This window comes from Quercus robur, chromosome 3 (assembly GCF_932294415.1).
Source record: "Quercus robur chromosome 3, dhQueRobu3.1, whole genome shotgun sequence".
NCBI classification, from domain to species: domain Eukaryota; kingdom Viridiplantae; phylum Streptophyta; class Magnoliopsida; order Fagales; family Fagaceae; genus Quercus; species Quercus robur.
In genome coordinates, this window is record NC_065536.1 from 64,891,096 (window position 1) to 64,911,510 (window position 20,415).

General features: G+C 36.0%; 3 protein-coding genes across 4 annotated transcripts; all 3 read right to left on the reverse strand.

Moving 5' to 3' along the window:
• Window positions 1-1,458: 1,458 nt before the first annotated feature.
• Window positions 1,459-6,223, reverse strand: LOC126718913 (uncharacterized). The gene is made up of 5 exons (XM_050421309.1): window positions 5,483-6,223; window positions 2,568-2,667; window positions 2,339-2,474; window positions 1,899-1,994; window positions 1,459-1,823 (listed from the first exon to the last, which is right to left on the reverse strand). The coding sequence occupies exons 1-5, from the start codon at window positions 5,871-5,873 to the stop codon at window positions 1,686-1,688; spliced, it is 861 nt and encodes a 286-aa protein (XP_050277266.1). The 5' UTR covers window positions 5,874-6,223; the 3' UTR covers window positions 1,459-1,685.
• Window positions 6,224-7,233: 1,010 nt separating this feature from the next.
• Window positions 7,234-11,709, reverse strand: LOC126718914 (vesicle transport v-SNARE 12). Of its 2 annotated transcripts, none has more exons than XM_050421311.1 (6): window positions 11,435-11,709; window positions 11,193-11,294; window positions 9,309-9,367; window positions 9,011-9,199; window positions 7,989-8,159; window positions 7,234-7,734 (listed from the first exon to the last, which is right to left on the reverse strand). In XM_050421311.1, exons 2-6 carry the CDS (start codon window positions 11,287-11,289, stop codon window positions 7,579-7,581), a joined length of 672 nt encoding a protein of 223 aa, XP_050277268.1. In that variant the 5' UTR covers window positions 11,290-11,294; window positions 11,435-11,709; the 3' UTR covers window positions 7,234-7,578. The 2 variants fall into 2 exon arrangements, with proteins under 2 accessions (XP_050277268.1, XP_050277267.1); XM_050421310.1 differs by having other exon boundaries at window positions 11,193-11,289; window positions 11,435-11,708.
• A 1,204-nt stretch (window positions 11,710-12,913) lies between these two features.
• LOC126718915 (26S proteasome non-ATPase regulatory subunit 11 homolog) lies at window positions 12,914-19,166 on the reverse strand. The gene is made up of 3 exons (XM_050421312.1): window positions 19,018-19,166; window positions 18,860-18,917; window positions 12,914-14,468 (listed from the first exon to the last, which is right to left on the reverse strand). The coding sequence occupies exon 3, from the start codon at window positions 14,439-14,441 to the stop codon at window positions 13,173-13,175; it is 1,269 nt and encodes a 422-aa protein (XP_050277269.1). The 5' UTR covers window positions 14,442-14,468; window positions 18,860-18,917; window positions 19,018-19,166; the 3' UTR covers window positions 12,914-13,172.
• Window positions 19,167-20,415: the final 1,249 nt, after the last annotated feature.

Sequence of the window (20,415 nt, forward strand, 5' to 3'; positions counted from 1 at the left end):
TTGGCTAGGCATTGTAGTTCACATTTAGTTTGGCTAGCCACAACCACAAACCACCAACTGCCGAATGGTTTCAAGATTTATTGGCAAAAATTTAGCTGAGTATATACATCAGTCTAGTCCAAGCCTAGTGTACTGTATTTGTAGTACACTCATATTTCTTGTATTTTACACATATTATGCCTATATAACTCTCTATTATACACTGTACAAGTATATGTGAAGTACAAGTAATATAAGTGTACTACCAGTATAGTACACTATGCCTAACCCAATAACAACTATTATGTGTGTGACACTATACAATATAGAGTTTTATATAAGCATAGTACGTGTGAAATATAAGAAATAGAAGTGTACTACAACACAGTATACTAGGCCAAGCCTAGCGAGCTAGAGTGACATATATACCAAGTCCAATGCTAATACCCCTTTTGCCCCTATTTATGAGGTAAGATTAGTGCTAGAGACAAAGAATCCATAAAATAAGCTGATTGTATAACATCGACAAGGCAGACAGTTATTGCAGCAGATAACTTTCCTTGTACAAGCTCCAGCCCACAAGTTGACAACTCCTACAAGGAAACTACAACTCAGCCACCATCCCATTCTGTCACTACTTGATCTGTATAATCCCCATATGATTCATGTGATCCTTAATTTGTGTAATCCCATGAATCATGGATCCCTTTTTCTTTATTTCATCAAATATACTTGTATTTATTTGTACCCTATGGGTTCGTCAACATATTGAAAATATTCTCCCTATTTCGTTCAATTAGAAGGTCAAATCTCCCTAACTATTTACTTGATTCACACAAATAAAAAAGGAAACATAGGAATTAACTTTCCATGACCAGGACTCCTATATCTTGAATTTGGATTCAAATCCCCCATTCTCCACTTGTTGAAAAATTTTAAAAAAATAAAAACCCTCCGGTGAAAAACATCCCTTACCCAAAAATAGAAGGCAAACTTAGTCTTGGATTTTTATTTTTAAAAGATCTAGAAAAAATTGGAACAAAATATGTTTTTTATATGAATATTTTATCATTTATTAGGCCATCTTTAGTACTTTATGTAGTTCAAATTGAAAAAAAAACGTATGTAACAAATGTATATAATACCCCTCACATATGCAATTGCTCAGTTTTAACCTTTGGCTATGCCTTCTTTCTCCCACGGCTTCTTGAAAAACCAAAATTTGAACCTGGGCAGCACCGATCATCCAGGTTTGAATTTCGGTCTTTTAAGAAGCCTCTCTTCTTAATGATCAGGCTGCAGCCATTGCAACCACCAGGTCATTGGCAGCCCTCTGTCATTCATTCAAGCCCGCACCTGCAGCTCATGCACTCAAGATTACAGATATCACTGTGAAGTTTAAGATTCAAGCTCAAGTTACAGCCTGAAAGATACAAATCAGATTTGATCAAGTAGACACCCCATGGACATTACTTCAACTTGTTTTAAATGTGGATTTATCATTAGCTTTGAAGAGAAACCAACATATACAAATTTATTTCAGTTCTATAATTAAATTACAAATTAGTAAATACTATATACTACATTTTTTTTTCTTTCTTTGAGATAGCTAAAATGAGTATTATATACTATAGATCCAGCTAAAGAACTTATGTTACGGTGTTCAATCACAATTTCTTGTCCACATTCTTCCAAGTAGAGGAACTTCATACCACATCCTCGGTGTCTTCAAGAGACCGCTTCTTGGCCTTCAGGTTAAGCTCAAGGCTTTGAGGTAGAGGAGGGGTCCTTCCTCGACGGAACAGAACTGCAAGAGCCCTCATTTTCTGGCAAAGATCAAATACCTGCAGATAATTTAGAAAGCGTGTTACAAAAGGATCAATTGTTTTGCAAAATTTGAAGATTTGTCTGTTTCTTACTGATGAGGCTTCTATCTCTGCAACGCCTTCACAACCTTTACCTCCACCTTGCAGTAAGTCACAATATCTTGCAGCTTCCTTTTCATCTTCAAATACCTGCAATGACAATCAAGTTATTGAACAAGCTAGCAGAGAAGATCAAAGAGTATATAGAAACTAGCCTGCATTGAACTATTCGCACTAGAAATTGGCATGGTATGTGGTGACTCAAGTGTTATGTCTATAAATGTTTTACGGGGGTCCAACAGGGACATGTGGATTATTAGTAACAGAAATGGTGGTGGTAGACTTATAATTAAACTGTAGACAAGTTAGCAAGGGTAACTCAAACTATGCATTTGCAGTTACACACAAATAATAGCGTGCTTACTCATGTCTCCGTGTTCACAAATATTGTTCCAGCACAAGAAGTATTCAAAAATAAAAGCTTAACCACTTACGAGTACTCCCTCCCTAATATCCTCCACAAGCATCTGAAACTTTGTCCCGGTTTTTGACTGTTTAGCCTGATTACCAATTCCAGACCTCCACTTTCCTCCCTTGGAAAACAATAAGCCAAGCTCCCTTTCAACTTCACTGTTACAGGGGAGAAAAAAACAAATAAACCAATTTATTCAGTCAAAAGTGACAATCATCCAAAAGAAAGTCGAACATCAAACCATAAGATACCTGCGATTTCTCCGGGTTTTCATTGTGCATAATTGGTTTTCCTGGTGGGTGAGTACATAGACTGGCTTTGAAGTTTCCCTCCACGGATTGGCCTCCAGTACTGTACAAGAGTAAAAATGACAAAATGAGAAGCATTTTACATCGAAAAACAAATATGACATTATATATGAACAGAATGACAAGCCTCATGAAATAAAGCATATCACAGAACATACCAATGTAATACTTTGAACTATGAAAGATGAGTAACACTTGGAATACTCAAATAAGAAATAGAAACAGATAAGAGCACAATATGACTAATAATGATATTTCTCAACCACAAATATTGAATGTTCAATAGACATAAAAAAGATGCAGATGTATTTAAATACTCCTACGAATAATTAAATATTTTACCATTAAGCCACATATCAGACAGCTGCTGATGCCAAATGAACTAACACTCTAGAAAAAACATATTATAGAGAGTACTAAAAGCAGGTCTATTCAACTGAGTCCAAAGACTTTTGGTATGGCTTGGACAACAATAATTAGTCAATCCAATCGCAAGTATATGGAAATATCTAAATCCAAATGTATCACCATGTACCTATAACTTATATGCCTCTTTTTACCTAAAAAAAAAAAAAAACATATAAGACATATCATGCATCTAAGCAGATTGCACATTTAGTTTTCTCCACCAAACAAACACATTTAGCATCATTACTTGCAAATACACGGTAACATCTCACACCAATAGCTTCCTAGTCCAATCCAACATCAAAGTACCAATTCGTGTTCAGTTGGTAGGAATTTAAAATTTTCAGGATTACCAATATTATAGGTACTTAGTTAACTAATATTGTGTGAATTTAAAAATCTTGGGCACCCACATGTTGTTTTACATTGCTGCCTCCCTGTAATGGGTTGGTAAGTTCAACTTTGCAGTATGCGGAGGTGCCTTCTTCCAAGGTGGCTGTAGCTGGAGTCTTGGTTAGGAAACACATTGGGTTAGTCATTGGCACGAGGTACAAACCTCTTGTATGGTCTGAGAACTGAATGGAGCTGAAGATTGCAGCTTTATGAGATGCGGTGGTTTCTGCAAGTGATCTAGCCATAAGTAGGGCTGTCTTCAAATGTGGAATACCATGGATTAAACAAGAGCTTGATGGTTTGTGATCTTCTTCATCGGCATGGGGCCATATGGTTGTGGACATCATAGTCTTAACATGCAGCTTTACAGATTGGAGCTTAAAACTTTGCATGGCTAGAGCAAACAAACCGGCTAGGGTCCTTGCACATCATGCTATAACTCAGGAGGAGGTGTCTGTTTAAATTGAGGAATATCCTCTAATTATGGAGTCTTTAGTCTATGAGAACTCCCATATTTTGTAAATACAATTCCCACAATTCATGAGATTCCAATGTACTTAATTAGAATCTAAGAAACATGGGCACTCCAAGACCTAGGAAGCATAGACACTTCATTTGGGTGCCGTACCTGTGTTGTAATGGTGTCCTATTTGACATATCATGCTATAATTTTTCAAAATTTTCTCATGTTGCCGTATCATACCCGTACCCATGTTGGTGTCCATCCATCCTAGTCCAAAACCTTCTACATCTCCATGTCAAACATGCCACGACACTTCTACAGCATGTTGGGAGGGAATAAAATACATTTTTTTTTTTTGTTATTTATCTATTTGCTAACTAGGGTGTTTGGAGCTCTTCTAGCACTTGACTATTCTCCCAGGTGTGTGTTGTCCTTTGTCCCACACACCAGGTAATTACAGAGAGGAATTCATTGGGAATTGGGATAACCCGAAGATACTAGCGATAAAAGTTTTAAACCCATGACCTCATGGATTTCATGATGCCTTGGGAACCACTAGAAGAACCCCCATAGGGTTTCTATAAAAAAAAAATGTTTGTTTTAGATATGTTTTTAAAGGTTTCGATGGTTGTTTATTTATTTTGAAATTTTAAAATTAGCATAAACTATGCCTATAAATAAATTATATATATATATATAAAGTATAAACTAAACTGTCATTTCTCCACATTAATGTGTCCTAATTTTTTAAGAATTATTGTGTATGCCGTGCAGCTGTGCTGTGTTGTGTTGTGTCAGTGTCAATGTCATGTCCATGCTTCTTAGATTAGAATTGTAAAAAATTCATGGCATTCACATCAAAGGTGCTAAAAAATTTAGCTTTTAGCAGTCAACAACTCAAAAAGTTACTTTATTTATTTTAACACTTCACTTTACAATACACTTTACATCAAACCTTCTATTTTTAGATACGATTCATTAAAATAATATAAACACCCCAAACATATTAATATCTCTCTCTCTCTCTCTCTCTCTCATGAATTAAATATTAGAAGCAACATGCAACATTGATCTGCTTGCTAAATTTGTTTAGCTTTAGCACCTTTGATATAACATGTATTTTGGCGATTGAAGTGTTAAAATTAGCTTTTTAGTGGTTTTAACACCTTTTGATGCAAAAAGCTCTTAAGACTAGTTAACCCTTCCTATTAGTGTCAACTACCATAGTAGTCAGTCATGTGGGTTTTTTTTTTTTTGGGTGAGGTTTGGGTCCAATGTCCAGTTGCATTGGACCCGTTGAAATTATAAAGCGTGTCAACTTTTAAACACATGTCATCATCTTAACAGTCCAGTGCATGTAGACCTAAACCTCACCCCCCCCCCCCCCCCCTATTTTTCCTCCCCTTAAAACTTACATTAAAAACGCATACAAGTTTCTAAAACTAGCTTCTAAATGTGAAGATGATTGTAAATGCGAAAGATCATTTAGATAACACACAAAAGAATGATTCAGGCTTCGTAGCTATAAATAAAGCACAAATATAAAAAGGGAAAATAGAGAATTGAGAAGGAAAAAAAAGAGTATAGTGGATACCATCATAGCTGCTGGAATCGAAGGTCTGGTGGAGGTGTCGACGCATGTCGTAGGCACGGGACGACACCTGTTTCACGAACTCGTTCGAAGTTCCAGGAATGGTCCCGTCCATGTGGAGTGCTCTCTCCACTTCCTCTTTTTCCTTCTCCTCCTCATCGCCATCGCCATCACTATTTTCTTCTTGCTGTGAGAATCGCCCGCTACTTCTCCAATTACAAGAAACTTCAAGAACTCTCCTCCTCCTCCTCGAAGAAGAAGATAAAAACAAACGAGGGATGCGGTGGTGTTTGCGATGAGTGGTTAGCGAAGAAACGACGAGTCGTCGAGGGCGGAGTGGGTCACTTGGAGGAGGAAGAACTATCGTGGGCGACACTGACGACACTGAATCCATGCTGATTGATTACCAAAGATAAAAATCACTATTTTTTTTCCTTTTTATTTGAATAATTTTTGGGGGTTTATTTATTTATTTATTTATTTTTATAGATATAAGTTGGAAGAATTGGGATCAATTCTCAGCGTGTTAGGTTAGGAAAAGAAGGAGGGAGACGAAATGTTTTGGCGTTTCTCTGGTCTGCTGATATTTTTGAACACCTCTGTAGGTGGGTCCGGGCCGGTTTGGTCTCTGAAACGGACGGGTCAAATTCGGACCCTTTATAAGAGTAGCGGTGATCACAGGTCCATTATGTTTGGGTTGAGGGTCAAACCGTCCCTCAATTCTTGTTCCTGAACATCTCTATTTGATAATATTGGATGGAAATTAAATAATACAAAAAACTTGTTGCCAAATACCAAGCAACCCTAAACGAAATGAGCACTCAGCTGTGGTTACAAATGAGTAACAAATTTGAGGTAAATTGTGAGTGAAAATGTTAGTAGTAAATTCATGGAAAGTAATTATCCGCTACTAATAACCTATCACTTTCAATAAGTTGGTGAAAAAAACGGTTTTACTATCGTATGTTAACCATTTTAGAAAAAAAATTTATGAGAAATAATTTTTTTAACAGTTTTTTCAATTTCTCATTAAATGTTTCTTAAAATGAATGATTAATATATGACTCTAAAAAAAAGTTGAAATGGTAGCTAAATTAGTGCTAAATGAAGGTCAGTACGTGTGTGCATCTCTTGTTAAATGAGGGTCTTGATTTTAGTACGAGCGCCAACACAAGTTAGGCAAATGGGCCACTAGACATGCTGAGTGCTAGATTTGGCACCAAAAAGAGGGGGAGCTCTTTGAGCTGCAAATTGCCAAATTCCTCAGACCTCTTCACTGTTACGCTACACTCCATGTCTTGATCACCCCCAGACGGCTCCAGTGTTATGTTAACTACACACACACACACACACAAATTCCTCCATTCACTGTGTAACCTAGTAATACTTGTTCTTGTAAAGATGGAAGTCTAGGGCCGACCTGCCATAGCTATGGAATTCGTGGGCTAAAGCATTCTTCATAGGATGAGAAAAAAAAAATTCTACATGGAGGTACATCAGCCTTGCAAGATAAGTCTTTCAAAGGAGTTCACCTTCCAACCAAAGTGGTTAACGACGAGTGCAAAGATAAAACATAATTACGTAACAAAGATACTTTAACATTGACTTCTACAAGATATTCATCCTAGGATCTTTTATTTTTCCATTTTGATAGAAAATTAAATCATATATTTCCAAGAACTAGAGAACCAAAAAACAAAAGCATAATGAAAATTTGATAGAAAAGACCACCAATTAGCTTAGAGGATCAAGAATTCAAAAACACATGAAACAGCAGAACGGTAAAAATAGTAAAATACAGATGTTTTGTTCACTTGTTCAGTTACAGGATGCCTACACAAGACTGTGGCCCCTAACATCAGTGCTTTATAGTACACTTTTAAGTACATACAAGAAATGTCCAATTGTTGAGCATGGAGCACTTATTCAATGTTTATGTACCATAAACAGAATGCTATGAGAAGGTAAGCACACTAAGTATGATATAATTGCTAATTATACCAAGCATATGTATAAAACACATTTAATGACGCTATATACAACAAGCAAATATGGCAATGGAGAACATCATCTGTACCCCAAACAAAGTCAAGTATAAGTTAATGATGAGAAAACTTATAAAATAGAATGAAGATGACAGCAATAACAAGAGCTCCAATTACTGATCCAATCATCCATTTGTTCTTTGACATCCTACGTGACATGGCAGTTAAAACTTTTTTACTCTTGTCGATGGCATCATCTACCCCATGAAGCTGCAAGATGAAAATAATAATTATTCAACAAATTCACTCACTGCTGCTGCATCAGGTACATACTTTAGCATACTTGGTTCCCTAACAACAATGATTAGGTATAAACTTATGCTTTGGTCCTCTGGAAGATGTGAATTGTATACAATAGAGGCTTGCTAATTGGGTCCCCATTGACAGAAAGGGAAACCGGGGAGAATTCAAGTTTGAGTGACAATGAACCACAAGTAGAAACAAAATGTTAAGTAAAAACATACCTTTTGATGAGAATGTAGGAGAGTCTCACGCTGTTGATGCAGATCCTGGAGGATTGAGACACCAAGCTCTTCTGTCTCCAGTATGGTTCTTCTACTCTCCTTAATTCTATCACTTGACTGATTCAATCTTTCTACTGACATTACCATTCTCTCTCTCTGATCAGTAGAAGCCTGTATATGAAATTATCATCCATAATTGACTTCAAAGATTCGTAAACAATGGTACAGTAGATAAAACATCCACGTCACATCTGACAGGTAAATTATTTAATAATTGGGAGAACAAAAAGAACATTAAATTTTAAAATCCAATCCATTCTAGGAGAGAGAGAGACAACATAAACATATATGAATTCAAATTGTAAGATGATAATCTGAACATAAATGCATTCAAAATGTAATGTGAGAAATCTAAAAATATATGCATTCAAATTGACAGTTTCACACTAGTAAAGCCATGTTACCATCTGCGACTTGACAAAGTAAGGGTGTGAATTTTACAGCCTATTGGGGAATGTGATTGTGAACAAGCATTGTAGACAAGGATTCAAAATGGCAGAGCTTCTAAGCCCAATGACATGAAACGCATATACAAGCTGATAATCATAAATCCAATGAAACCATACAGTGAAATGAAGAATTTTAGCAAATAGCAGGCAACTGGACTCATTATTCTGTTTTATCAAAAAATATTTCTAATCCATTGCAGAAAAGAAAGAAAAGGAAAAGATGCAGCCCCAGAGATGCTTATAAACCTATATTCAATTTTATCTAAAATATTAGCAAAGAAATTAATAATTTTGGCTTTGAAATTAATTAACAATTATACAGAAAATAATTAGAAAAGATACAACAGTATACACAATGTCACAAGTTACAAAGATCATCATCTTCATATTGAAGAACTCCAATATAATTCAAAACTCTTCAACCAAGAAAACCACAATTTGCTTAAAATAAGGGATAGTTTGTGAAAGTTTAAAACAATGGAAAAGTGAAGGAGCAGCATGATCCAGACATACCGTATGCACATCTGCCATTCCAGACTCCAACAACTCTTCACGGGAAGCCTGATCAGCATTAGGTGATGAGATTTTTTTAAATTCCCTTTTCAACTTGTTTAGATCAGATTTATATTCCCTTAACTTAGCAAGCATCATAGCCTTTGCACTTGGTTGCAGACTTCTTGCCTCAAGGTCCATTTTCCGAATCTGGCCCCAGGAAAAAATAAGTTTCATGCATAAATTTTAGAAAAAAGAAGAGGAAAAAAAAACCAAATTTTCAGCAAAGGAAATAAAATGGAAATCTTCCATACAGTACCAAAACATCAGCATCATCCAATGCAGCTTTAATCTCAGAAACCTTCTGTTGCTTCTGCTCTGCACAAAAGTAACACAAAAATGGTTCCCAGTTCATAAAATCATACTCAACAAAAAAGGATATTTTACATTTTCTGATTATAAAACTGCATTCAATCCCCACATCACCACCTCAGCCTAAACGATTTTGAGAGCAGTAAGCACACTAGCAAGGCCTAAGAAGCAAATTTTTCATTGTTAATCTTTCAACTAGATGGACTATCTGATGCTGTGGTACCAAATCAAAATGATGATAGCAATTGCTAAAGATTTTCTGGCGTCATTGCAACTTACCAAGCTTCAATAAAGATGTTGCTATCTCTATAACTCTTACATAATCAGTTAAATATAACTTGCTTAGTTTAGCCCCAATTGAATTGCTATATCCCAAAGAGATTCATACCTATTTACATACGGGCTTATCAAATCCCATTTTCTTGATATGCTTCAAAAGCACTTTATGCCAGAAATCAAACCAAGAATAGCTCAAACATCTCATATTGGAGATGCTACACGAGTTCATTTTCCAAGACAAAGCATGGGATTGTTCAGATGTTACAAGAATTTCCACTTCTTGCTATACCTTACAACCTTGTCAATATCATTCCATTTATGCTAAAATAAACATATACTGCATTATCAATTATTAAATAGATAAAATGTTTTTTTTTTTTTACACTCCCTCAATTGTTAAGATCGTTTGAAAATAAAACTTCAAAAAAATCATATAAATGGTAAAGCTGAAGCTAAAGGACAAAGCTCCAAAATCCTCCAACCAATTCCATGGTGGTTCATATGATCATCCATGTGTATCTTAATCACATGACTAATTAAGTCATTTACGACCATTAAAAGTACACGTGGATGCTTACTGGGTTGCCACATAGTAGGTTGAAGCAACTTTCCTCGAAACTAGTTTGGAGAAAAATTTTGTGCAAAACTATACGAGGTTGTTTTCAATTCTTCCAATCTTTTTAGCAAACCCACTAATTAGTAATATAGTTGTCACAACCAGAAGAAAGCGAGAGTCACATTTACGCTATTCCCGAGAGTAGTAGCCAAGTTACAATTAGGGCTCTCATAAATCACTTATATTATGTACTTCAGATCAACCTAGTACACAATCCAGTGTGGGACTCAGCACACGTTAAAAATAAATAAATATTTTTTGAACACTCCCTAAATTGCTAAGATCATAGGAAAATAACAATTCAAAAAATAAAAAATAAAAAAATGCAAACAATCATGTTAAAGGTAAACGACAAAGCTCCAATTACTCCAACCAATTACACAGCAGTTCATATGATCATCCATTAAGGCATTTACTAAACGAGGCTGTTGTCTATTCCTACAATCATTTTTAGCAAACACACTAATTCCCTCTAAACCCCTCCCCCCCCCCCCCCCCCCCAAAAAAAAAAAAAAATCTATATGTAAAAGGTAATATAGTTGTCACAACCAGAGGAAAGCATTAGTCACGTTTTCGCTATTCCCAAAAGTAGTACTCAAGTTACAATTAGTGCTCTCATAATCACTTTATATCACGTAGTTCAGATTGACAGTGTCAGTTTGGGAATTGCTTATTTCCGGTAGCTTATTAGCATAGCATTTCTATATGTATATAGTTTTTGGTAACTTTTATGATAAACTTGTTAAAAAAAAGTTTAAAAGCCAAAAATCTAGATTATTTGCTAAGAAAGCTGAGACAAAAAGCAAAAAAAATAAAAAATAAAAAATCAACACACATTCATATTCAATTCAATACCCAATCTAGATAATCAGGGCTATAACAATAACACTTAGTAAATGACATAGTAGCAAGAAAGAGGGAATTATAGAGTGGTACCTCCATGAGGAAGAAGAGCAGTGGAGCTACATTTTCTGGAGAGATTTGCTGAGAGCTCACAGTACTGGCGCTCGTACCCTTCGAATACCACACTCATCTGAACTTCAAAAAATTCACCCAAAAAAAAAAAATTTATTGAGATTGAAACCCTAGTTTGTAACAGTAGTAACTCAAATCGAATCGATTTAGAAAAAGAGAGAGTGAAATTGAAGTTAATAATATCTGATCGGAAATGAATTAACCTTTAAATTTGAAGAGCGATCGGAGATCGGAGATCGGTCGCTTTGATTTGACGATAGGTCCTGTTTGGTTGGGTTGTGTTTTGTTTTTTTTTTTTTGTTGAGTTGTGTGTGAGTCTCTGTGTTTTGGTTTTGGTTTTTTAGGGATTTTCTTGACTTTTGGGGGGGTCAGTAAAAAGTAATGGTAAATTCACGAAAAGGACGAGAATTTTTTAAGTTCACGTCCAATTCGGACAGCTCTCTCTAGATTCTCTGTTCACTGTAGAAGGCTTTAGTTTTCTTCTTTTTTTTTTTTTTTTTTTGGTTGTAAAAGAGCAGGTTTTTCTATTGTTAGAAAATGAGAAAATAATATCGTCCAGTATGTAAGATGGAGAACTGTATATGCTCAGATATTTGAAGAGATTTAGATACTTTTGTTTATCAAAAAAAAGTACTATTATAATTTTGGTTTTATATTTTAATTTTATTCCTAAAGTCAAAATAAATTTTGTTAACTACTAGTTGTATCTTTTTTTCTTTTTCTTTTTTTTTTCATTTTTAGATGTTGTATTAATAAAATAGATTTGATTTTGAAAGGTTGTGGACTTCATCAAGGAGAAAAATTGACACAATAAAATGCATATGAATGAAATTGAGATTAACTCACCCATTATCAAATGATCAAAATCGTAGCATTAAAAAATAAAAGCGAAAAAAGAAGTAAAAACTTATTCTTACTTGCGAGAGATTGTCTCGTATTTTGAAAAGAGGAGAGGAGGAACAATCTTATAATATATGATCGTGTATTATTTAGAAACTAATACTTTTTTCTTTACAAACAATGATATCTAGGCTTCTTTAAGTATCTAACTATTCTCTCAAATATACGCAATCCTCCCATCCTATACACACCACATTATTACAAGAATGAATCTCTTGAGGGTGGCTTTAAGATGCGGACAAAAGATTTTGATCCCAAAATTTCATAGCTATCATATAGCCTTAACAACTTTAAACTTGAAGAAGCAATAATAATTGAAGGCAAACAAAACTCATCGCTGTTCAGACTTCAAACCAAAGTACATAAGAATAATTCTATGGCACATTGGCCCCAGCCACACACCACGCGAATTTTAATTTCAATATATTAATGGACAAATTTTTCCTAAAATTATCACAACTTTTGAAGTAATATATTATGTTATTTCTATCACAGTATCACAACTTTCCATATGTGAAAAGATTGTGAAGATTTTTTTTGTATCCTACTATCATTATTCTTCCAAGTTTTGTTGGAAAGAGATGTCCACCCAAGTCACCAAACGCTAAACTAAGGCTAAGTCATCTGATTTTATCATGAAAACTGACGCAAAAAAATAAAATAAAAATTAAAGAAATAAATAATTGTTCACTCTAGGACTACGATAGGTCCCTTAAAAAATCAAAGGCTGAATGAGAACGAAGGTTATAAAGAGAAGAAATTCACTAATAGACTCCAGAACGAGGACAAACTTCTGTAAAATTACAAATTGATCCCTATTCATGAAATCCAACAAACCGATCAGCCAATGCAAATTTTGTTCACTAAATGTTCTCCAGCATAAAATGGATCCAACAATTAGCCAAAAAAATAAATTAACTAAAAACAACAAAAGAAATCTATCTAGCATGCATATCAAATGAAAAGCCACAGTAGTTGCTTTAGAATGAAACCAAGGAAAACATGGTGGCAATTAGAAAACTGCCTCCTAACCCTAGAACTTCATGCCATTATCTTGGCAGACCTAACGTAGAGGCTATCCACGACCTTGCCAATATTTGAAATGGTTTCCAGTGTTGCTGGGTATATTGCATCAGTCTTCGGATCATCAAAGATGACAAGGCATCCAGCACCCTGATCAAGAGTTCCTGCAAACTTCTTATCTAGAATCATCTGAGACAATTTCTTCTCCACGTGATCAACAGGCAGTTCAATCAGCTCCGCAATATGAGCAATCTCAACCCTTGAGAATGGTTCAATCAACCTGCAGAGATTCTGCTCCAACAAAGTGTCATAAAGTGAAGAGAGATGCCTGTGGACAATAGGGTCTTCCTCTAGCTGAGCCTTAAAATCCCTGAGGGCACTCTCAAAAAGCTTCAATGAGCGCTTTGAATAGGCATCAGCCACAGCTTTCATGGCATCCAGCTCAGGCCCCACATACTGCAGTCCAGCTTTAGATGATATTATTCCCGCCACATCATCAGCCTGGTTCACCATAATTTTGCACAACAGCATATACTTGAGACTAAAAACTGCCCGTGGATCTTCAAGAGCATTGAAAGCTTCAAAAGCTTCAAAGAAATAACTATAAGCAGTTTTGTAGTCTTTTTCTTCTGCATGGAGGATCCCACTCTGCAAATCTATAGTACCCTGTTGAGCTGGGGGAACATATATAGCATTGGCAGCAGTTCTTGCAGCCGTCAGTGAAGCCTTGGCTTTAGGGAGATTCCTCAAAGAGAAATGAAGCTTACTCTCCAACAAGTCTATGTCCACAAGTAGAAGCTTGTCATCTAGCCTTCTCACTTCCTTAATTAAACCTGAAAGTAGATTTAAAGCTTCTGAGTACTCTTTGTTTTCCATCAGAAGAGACGCAAGCCTTGCCTCCACTCTTTGCCGTAGGAAAGTACGCTTTTCGGCACGGGTCCACTGCACCATTTCTTTGCAGAGGGAAATCTGGAGATCAGATGTGCCTGGGATTTTAGCAACTGTATCAATTATCCCACGAACAATTTTTGCAGTCTTTGCCTTGGGGATCAAGTTGAAAAAGGGCCTCAATTGAGTAAGAAGGTTTCGGAGATCCTCTGCCCGATTCTCTTGTCTAAGAAGATCTGAGAGATTTGTGATGGCCTGTTCCTTTATCCGCAGAGCTTCAGAAGAAGATGACGGGTTTTCAATTACGCGGTAGAGAATAGAGATGGCTTCAGCTGGGGCTTTGGCTTCTAAAGCCTGAGCAATTGAATCGGTAGTAGCTGGGAGATATGATGACGACATATCTGATAATTAAGAAGTAACAAAGTCCTGCAAAATGAAAATAATCCAACAATTTAATTAGATACACATAAATCGCAACAAGCCCTTTATGAAAGGGCATATTCACAGCCAAAGAACTAAAACATAAAAAAGTTAGGCGCCCTGGTTAGTTTCAAGTTATTACAGTAAACAGAACCAACTTCTAAATCATTGAGCCTCTTTTCTCTACATAGACAGTAAGTCTCAACATGGAAACTTAGCAGCAGTCCGCAAATAACCTATTTCATCCCTCAAGAAAGATAATAAACATTATTAGCCAATTCACCACTGTCATATAACAAGAAAGAATTGGACTTTTAACAGCATCAACTTTCAGTTTCTAAGTTGAAGACTGTGTTTTCAAGAATGCAATATGAGTGGATTGTGGCCTCAAGTTAACTTTTCTTTCTAGGACTTTTTAGACTTGTCAACGTTTAGGAATTAGTCTTTTGTTCCCTTTATTGTTCAGGTATTTTTCTCTTACATGCTACCAATATACCAGGCTAGCTCCATTTAGTGTTTTTTTTATTTAAATAAAATGAATTATCAAAAAGAAAAGGCAAAAGCCTCTTATGTCTCCCACCAATGAGCACAATATCCAAGAGTTCTAAATCTAATGGGACATTAAGAAGCACAGGCTGTTTTATTTATAATATTTTTCCTCAGTGAGCCATAAACCAAAAATGGAAAAATGAATAGAAGTTGTAACAGCAGCCATACAAGCTGAAAGTATTACCAAGCAAAATGCATATGGCCAAATAAGAACCACTTTTGTGACAAAATAAGTCTTTAAAACCTTATTCTAGAGGCATTAAAGGGTTAGACAGCATTCATACTTGTGTCATCTAGTGCCAATAAGTATGAAAATTATACTATAGTAACAACTAACAAGCATTGATTCAGGCAATACATGCAATGCATCTGCAAACCAAAAAGTCACTATAGGCATTCCAATAGCAATGTAAAATTAGAAAGTCAATTTCTTTTTTTTCTTTTTCTTTTTTTGGATAAGTAAAGAAAAATGGTAAGAGAAATGTAGGGACAACCCTTCGCTCAGACTGCAAAAACTAGATCAGCAGAGTGGCAATGGCGTTCCCCCAAATAGTTTTGGTAATGTGCGCCTACACACTATCATCATCATGATAGTGCGCCACGATAAACCTCTCCCGTGGAAATACCACACCACCCCTACCTCAAGAGGGAAGCACTCGGCCTTAGGCGCTAAAAAGTGAGTCAATTTCATGCAATGCATTTGCAAACCAAAAAGTCACTATAGGTATTCCAATAGCAGTGTAAAATTAGAGAGTCAATTTCTTTTTTTGATAAGTAAAGAAAAATGGTAAGAGAAATGTAGGGACAATCCTTCGCTCAGACTGCAAAAACTAGATCAGCAGAGCGGCCATGGCGTTCCCCCAAATAGTATTGGTAATGTGCGCCTACGCACTATCATCATCATCATGATAATAGTGCGCCACGATAAACCTCTCCCGTGGAAATACCACGCCACCCCTACCTCAAGAGGGAAGCGCTCGGCCTTAGGCGCTACAAAGTGAGTCAATTACATGCAATGCATCTGCAAACCAAAAAGTCACTATAGGTATTCCAATAGCAGTGTAAAATTAAAGAGTCAATTTTTTTTTTTCTTTTCTTTTTTGGATAAGTAAAGAAAAATGGTAAGAGAAATGTAGGGACAATCCTTTGCTCAGACTGCAAAAACTAGAGCAGCAGAGCGGCCATGGCGTTCCCCCAAATAGTTTTGGTAATGTGCGCCTACACACTATCATCATCATCATCATCATGATAGTGTGCCACGATAAACCTCTCCCGTGGAAATACCACGCCACCTCTACCTCAAGAGGGAAGCGCTCGGCCTTAGGCGCTACAAAGAGTCAATTTCATGCAATGCATCTACAAACCAAAAAGTCACTATAGCTATTCCAATAGCAATGTAAAATTAGAGAGTTAATTTCTCTTTTTTTATTTTCTTTTTTTGATAAGTAAAGAAAAATGGTAAGAGAAATGTAGGGATAATCCTTCGCTCAGACTGCAAAAACTCAGTACAGCAGCCATGGCATTCCCCCAAATAGTTTTGGTAATGTGCGCCTACGCACTATCATCATCATCATCATGATAGTGCGCCACGATAAACCTCTCCCGTGGAAATACCACGCCACCCCTACCTCAAGAGGGAAGCGCTCGGCCTTAGGCGCTACAAAGAGAGTCAATTTCATGCAATGCATCTGCAAACCAAAAAGTCACTATAGCTATTCCAATAGCAATGTAAAATTAGAGAGTCAATTTCTTTTTCTTTTTCTTTTTTTTTTTTGATAAGTAAAGAAAAATGGAAAGAAAAATGTAGGGACAATCCTTCGCTCAGACTGCAAAAACTAGAGCAGCAGAGCGGCCATGGCGTCCCCCCAAATAGTTTTGATAATGTGCGCCTACACACTATCATCGTCATCATGATAGTGCGCCACGATAAACCTCTCCCGTGGAAATACCACGCCACCCCTACCTCAAGAGGGAAGCGCTCGGCCTTAGGCACTACTAAGAGAGTCAATTTCTATCTTTTTTTCCCTGATAAGTCAGAGAGTTGATTTCCATCTTTTTGTTCTTAATTACTCGACTTTCCACTATGACTAGTGGTGGTTCAACAAAACATGACATGCATCTGCAAATCACGTCATTCACTACATATGTTTAGAGAGCGCAATCGTTAAAGGAGATTCCCACTCTCTCTTATTGTTCTTAAATTTAATTTTCCACTCTTTGCTCCACTCAATCCCCCCCAGTGTGAAGCTGGTAACCAAGAGGCAGGACCTCAAATTGGGTTTAGTTATTCTTGTCAAAATTCCCCATGAAGGGATTTTGATCAAAGCCTAACTGCCTCAAGACAAGTGATCAAATAAGGATTCAACAGAAATACTAAACTAGCAATCCTATAAAAGTTTGCTAAAATCATATCCTACATAGGATCATTAGGAGGGCCTCATGGATCAAATTAAGGATTATAAGATTCTACTTTCCGTAATAAATAATAATAAAATAAAAATCACCAATAATGATGATGTATACTAAAAAATCTTAAATATTATTGAAGCAAAAAGGATTAATTTGACAAAATACAACTTCCATACTTTACATCTCAACTAACTAAAGAAATATGGAATCAGAATTTCTCAAAAGTGAATTACAACTAAGTACCAAATTAACAATACATGAGCAAAGAACAATAATTTCAAAATTTAAAGTTTCAAAACCACAACGTCATGTTTCCAACCCTGGGGTATATATATCTATATACGCATAATATTGATACAATTTTCTTTGAAAACCCAACATTAGAGAATCTTAACATCATTAACCCAAAACACACGCACACGCACACGCACACGCACACGCACAAGCACACAATAAGAAGAATGGTCAAATGATTAAATATACTCTTTCCGAATAGCTTAAGTTTTTTATCATGGTATCAGAGCAAGTGGTCTTGAATTTAAACATTTTATACCGATATTGCTCAAAATTGATAGGTACACATGGTACTGGCTAGTGTCACCCGGTATTTTAACCGGCACAGAACATGGAGTTTCCTTATACCAAAAGAATTAATAGCCAGTACAGAATGGTATTTAAAACCTTGGTTGTGAGTCGTAAGGCCTAGACTACTAGGGTTTAAACCAAAACAAATTTGATCACAAAAGCGCATTTGGTCCCAATGAGGCTCAAAGGAGCAGCTAGTACAGAATTAGTAACTAATCAGCAGCGAGCAGACCAAGTAGTTTCAGAGTAAGTACGCAGATGTAAAACATAGACCCCCCATACAGATTTGATTCAAAATTAACCTTAGAGAAACCCCATTCCACAAACCAAAGTGATTCCAAGTCACCAATAATACTAGATTGTTTCCGTTCCTCTTGAAATTCGCACTAGTGCACTTAACATTCAAATTCTTAAAAGTTCAAATTCTGTGCTTCCGAATACTACATAGTACATTATTAAAACCCTTAATTTGTACGTGTTCAACACTCAAAGCTCAGTAATTTTCATTCATTCAACTTTCATCACGTATAAAGTGTCTAACCCAATAACAGCAAAGAGCTTGTAGCTCAACTAGCACCTCTCCTGGTGTTTCCAACGGAAACGTCTAGCATTCAAATCCCTCCACCCCCATTCTACCATGCCTTAATCAGGGTCAACCACATGTATTCTTTTCCGTCATTCAGTTCTAACTCAAATTATACTCTCTATTAAAGTGCCCAGTTGAATATAACAAATCACAGTCAATGAAATCAAACATATATACTATTCACAGTCGAATCACATCAAAAATCACAAAACCCATCAGAGAAAATCCACAAAAATTGGGGATTTCGAGAGAGGGACGATGAAATTACCTCACTTTGCGGCAGATCTATTGGGTCTTGCGGCGGAGCTGCTGTACCTGAGGATTATCTGCAAGAAACCACCAAGAAAACGAAAACCCATTAGATAAGAGAGAGCTTAGAGGAGAGAAATTAGGGTTACAGAGGGAAAAGAGAGAGAGAGCTCTTACCAGTGAGAGATGAACGAGAATGAGAGAAATTGGAGAGCTTGAAAATAAGCCAAATAGGATATATTAGGGCAAAACTGGAAAAACGCGGAAAAGTACTTCTAAAGGAAAAAGGTTTTCGTGGAAACGAAGTTAACAGACCGAGCGCTGATGGGAAAACTCATGTGAAACTCACCGTTTCCATTATCCCCCCAAAAAAATTATTTATATATATTATATTTGTTTTTTAACTTAAAAGTTTTAAAAAATTTCAAATTAAATCCTAAAATTTAAGATTATTATTTATTAAACAATAGGACAAACTATATTTTAGACCTTAATAACAAATTAAACCATAGATTTTAAAAATATTGAATTAATAAATTAAATTATGAGATTTTTAAAAAGTAATAAATTTAAATCTCAACCTATTTAAGTAGAATGGCGTTATTTTTGGAATTTAGTTTGTTACTTTTGAAATTATAATGTTTGATTTGTTGCACTTCTAATTTATAAGAATTAAAATATGGTTTTCCCTTTCAAAAAAAATTAACTTGTAACTTATACATATATATGTAATACATTTACAAATATGCAGAACTAAAAAATTTGTGTTATAATTTTAACAAGTTTATGATGTTTGTATATTTAAAAATATAAAATAGCTACTTATAAAATAACTATAAGTTTATTTGATAACAAATGGAAAAAAAAAATCATTTAAATTGTGTATGGATCGAGAATAGCAAGGCAGCCCCGAATTATAGGTCCACTCATTGAAGTAGTTTCAGCCCATCTTAGCCCATTTAGCTGAACTGTGTGGAGCTGGCCGAGTATATAAGTGAGTACCCCCAGACATGCTGTGAACAAGAAATAATGCCTTGGGGGAATTCGTCTGTCGAGTAATAACCAACGTCAGACACGAGTTACTAGGAGGTCATGTCAACAGCAGGAGATGGGTCTCCTTTGACCAACGATATGAGACGGAGGGACCCACTAATATGTGGAATATCCTCTCATCATGACAACCCCACTAAGAGAATGATATAAATAGGGGAGAAGAGGTAGGAAGAAGGGGTTGGAAAAATTTGGGAGAGAAACATGAGAGAAGTAAGGAGAAAGAAATCTCGGAGAGAAGGAAATCCTATTTGGATTCCAGAAAGGGAGCTTGACTGTGTGGCAGTCTTCACGACAAAGTTAAAACTAATGAAATTCAGTGCCAAAGTGATACTAGAACTCCATTAGTAACATCAACAATCACTTCTTGGATCTCCCATTGTGGGATAAGTCCAGTCCAAGTACAAGTAAATTGAAGGTCCAAGCCCAAAAACCCAAAATTATTGGGAAGGGGTGGGGGGAATATAGAAATAGAAGCACATTGCTATAGACACCCTCATTTTTGCAACTTTTGTTTAACCTTGA

Excerpts from the sequence above, each read along its gene's own strand:
- LOC126718914 (XM_050421311.1), bottom strand. The coding sequence starts at position 11,289 with ATGAGTGTGGTATTCGAAGGGTACGAGCGCCAGTACTGTGAGCTCTCA. Across the intron at positions 9,368-11,192 it reads TGCTCTTCTTCCTCATGGAG|AGCAGAAGCAACAGAAGGTT; the intron begins GTACCACTCTAT and ends ACTTTTGTGCAG. Across the intron at positions 8,160-9,010 it reads GAATGGCAGATGTGCATACG|GCTTCTACTGATCAGAGAGA; the intron begins GTATGTCTGGAT and ends TTTCATATACAG.
- LOC126718913 (XM_050421309.1), bottom strand. The coding sequence starts at position 5,873 with ATGGATTCAGTGTCGTCAGTGTCGCCCACGATAGTTCTTCCTCCTCCA. Across the intron at positions 1,995-2,338 it reads ATATTAGGGAGGGAGTACTC|GTATTTGAAGATGAAAAGGA; the intron begins GTAAGTGGTTAA and ends TTGTCATTGCAG. Across the intron at positions 1,824-1,898 it reads CAGAGATAGAAGCCTCATCA|GTATTTGATCTTTGCCAGAA; the intron begins GTAAGAAACAGA and ends AATTATCTGCAG.
- LOC126718915 (XM_050421312.1), bottom strand. The coding sequence starts at position 14,441 with ATGTCGTCATCATATCTCCCAGCTACTACCGATTCAATTGCTCAGGCT.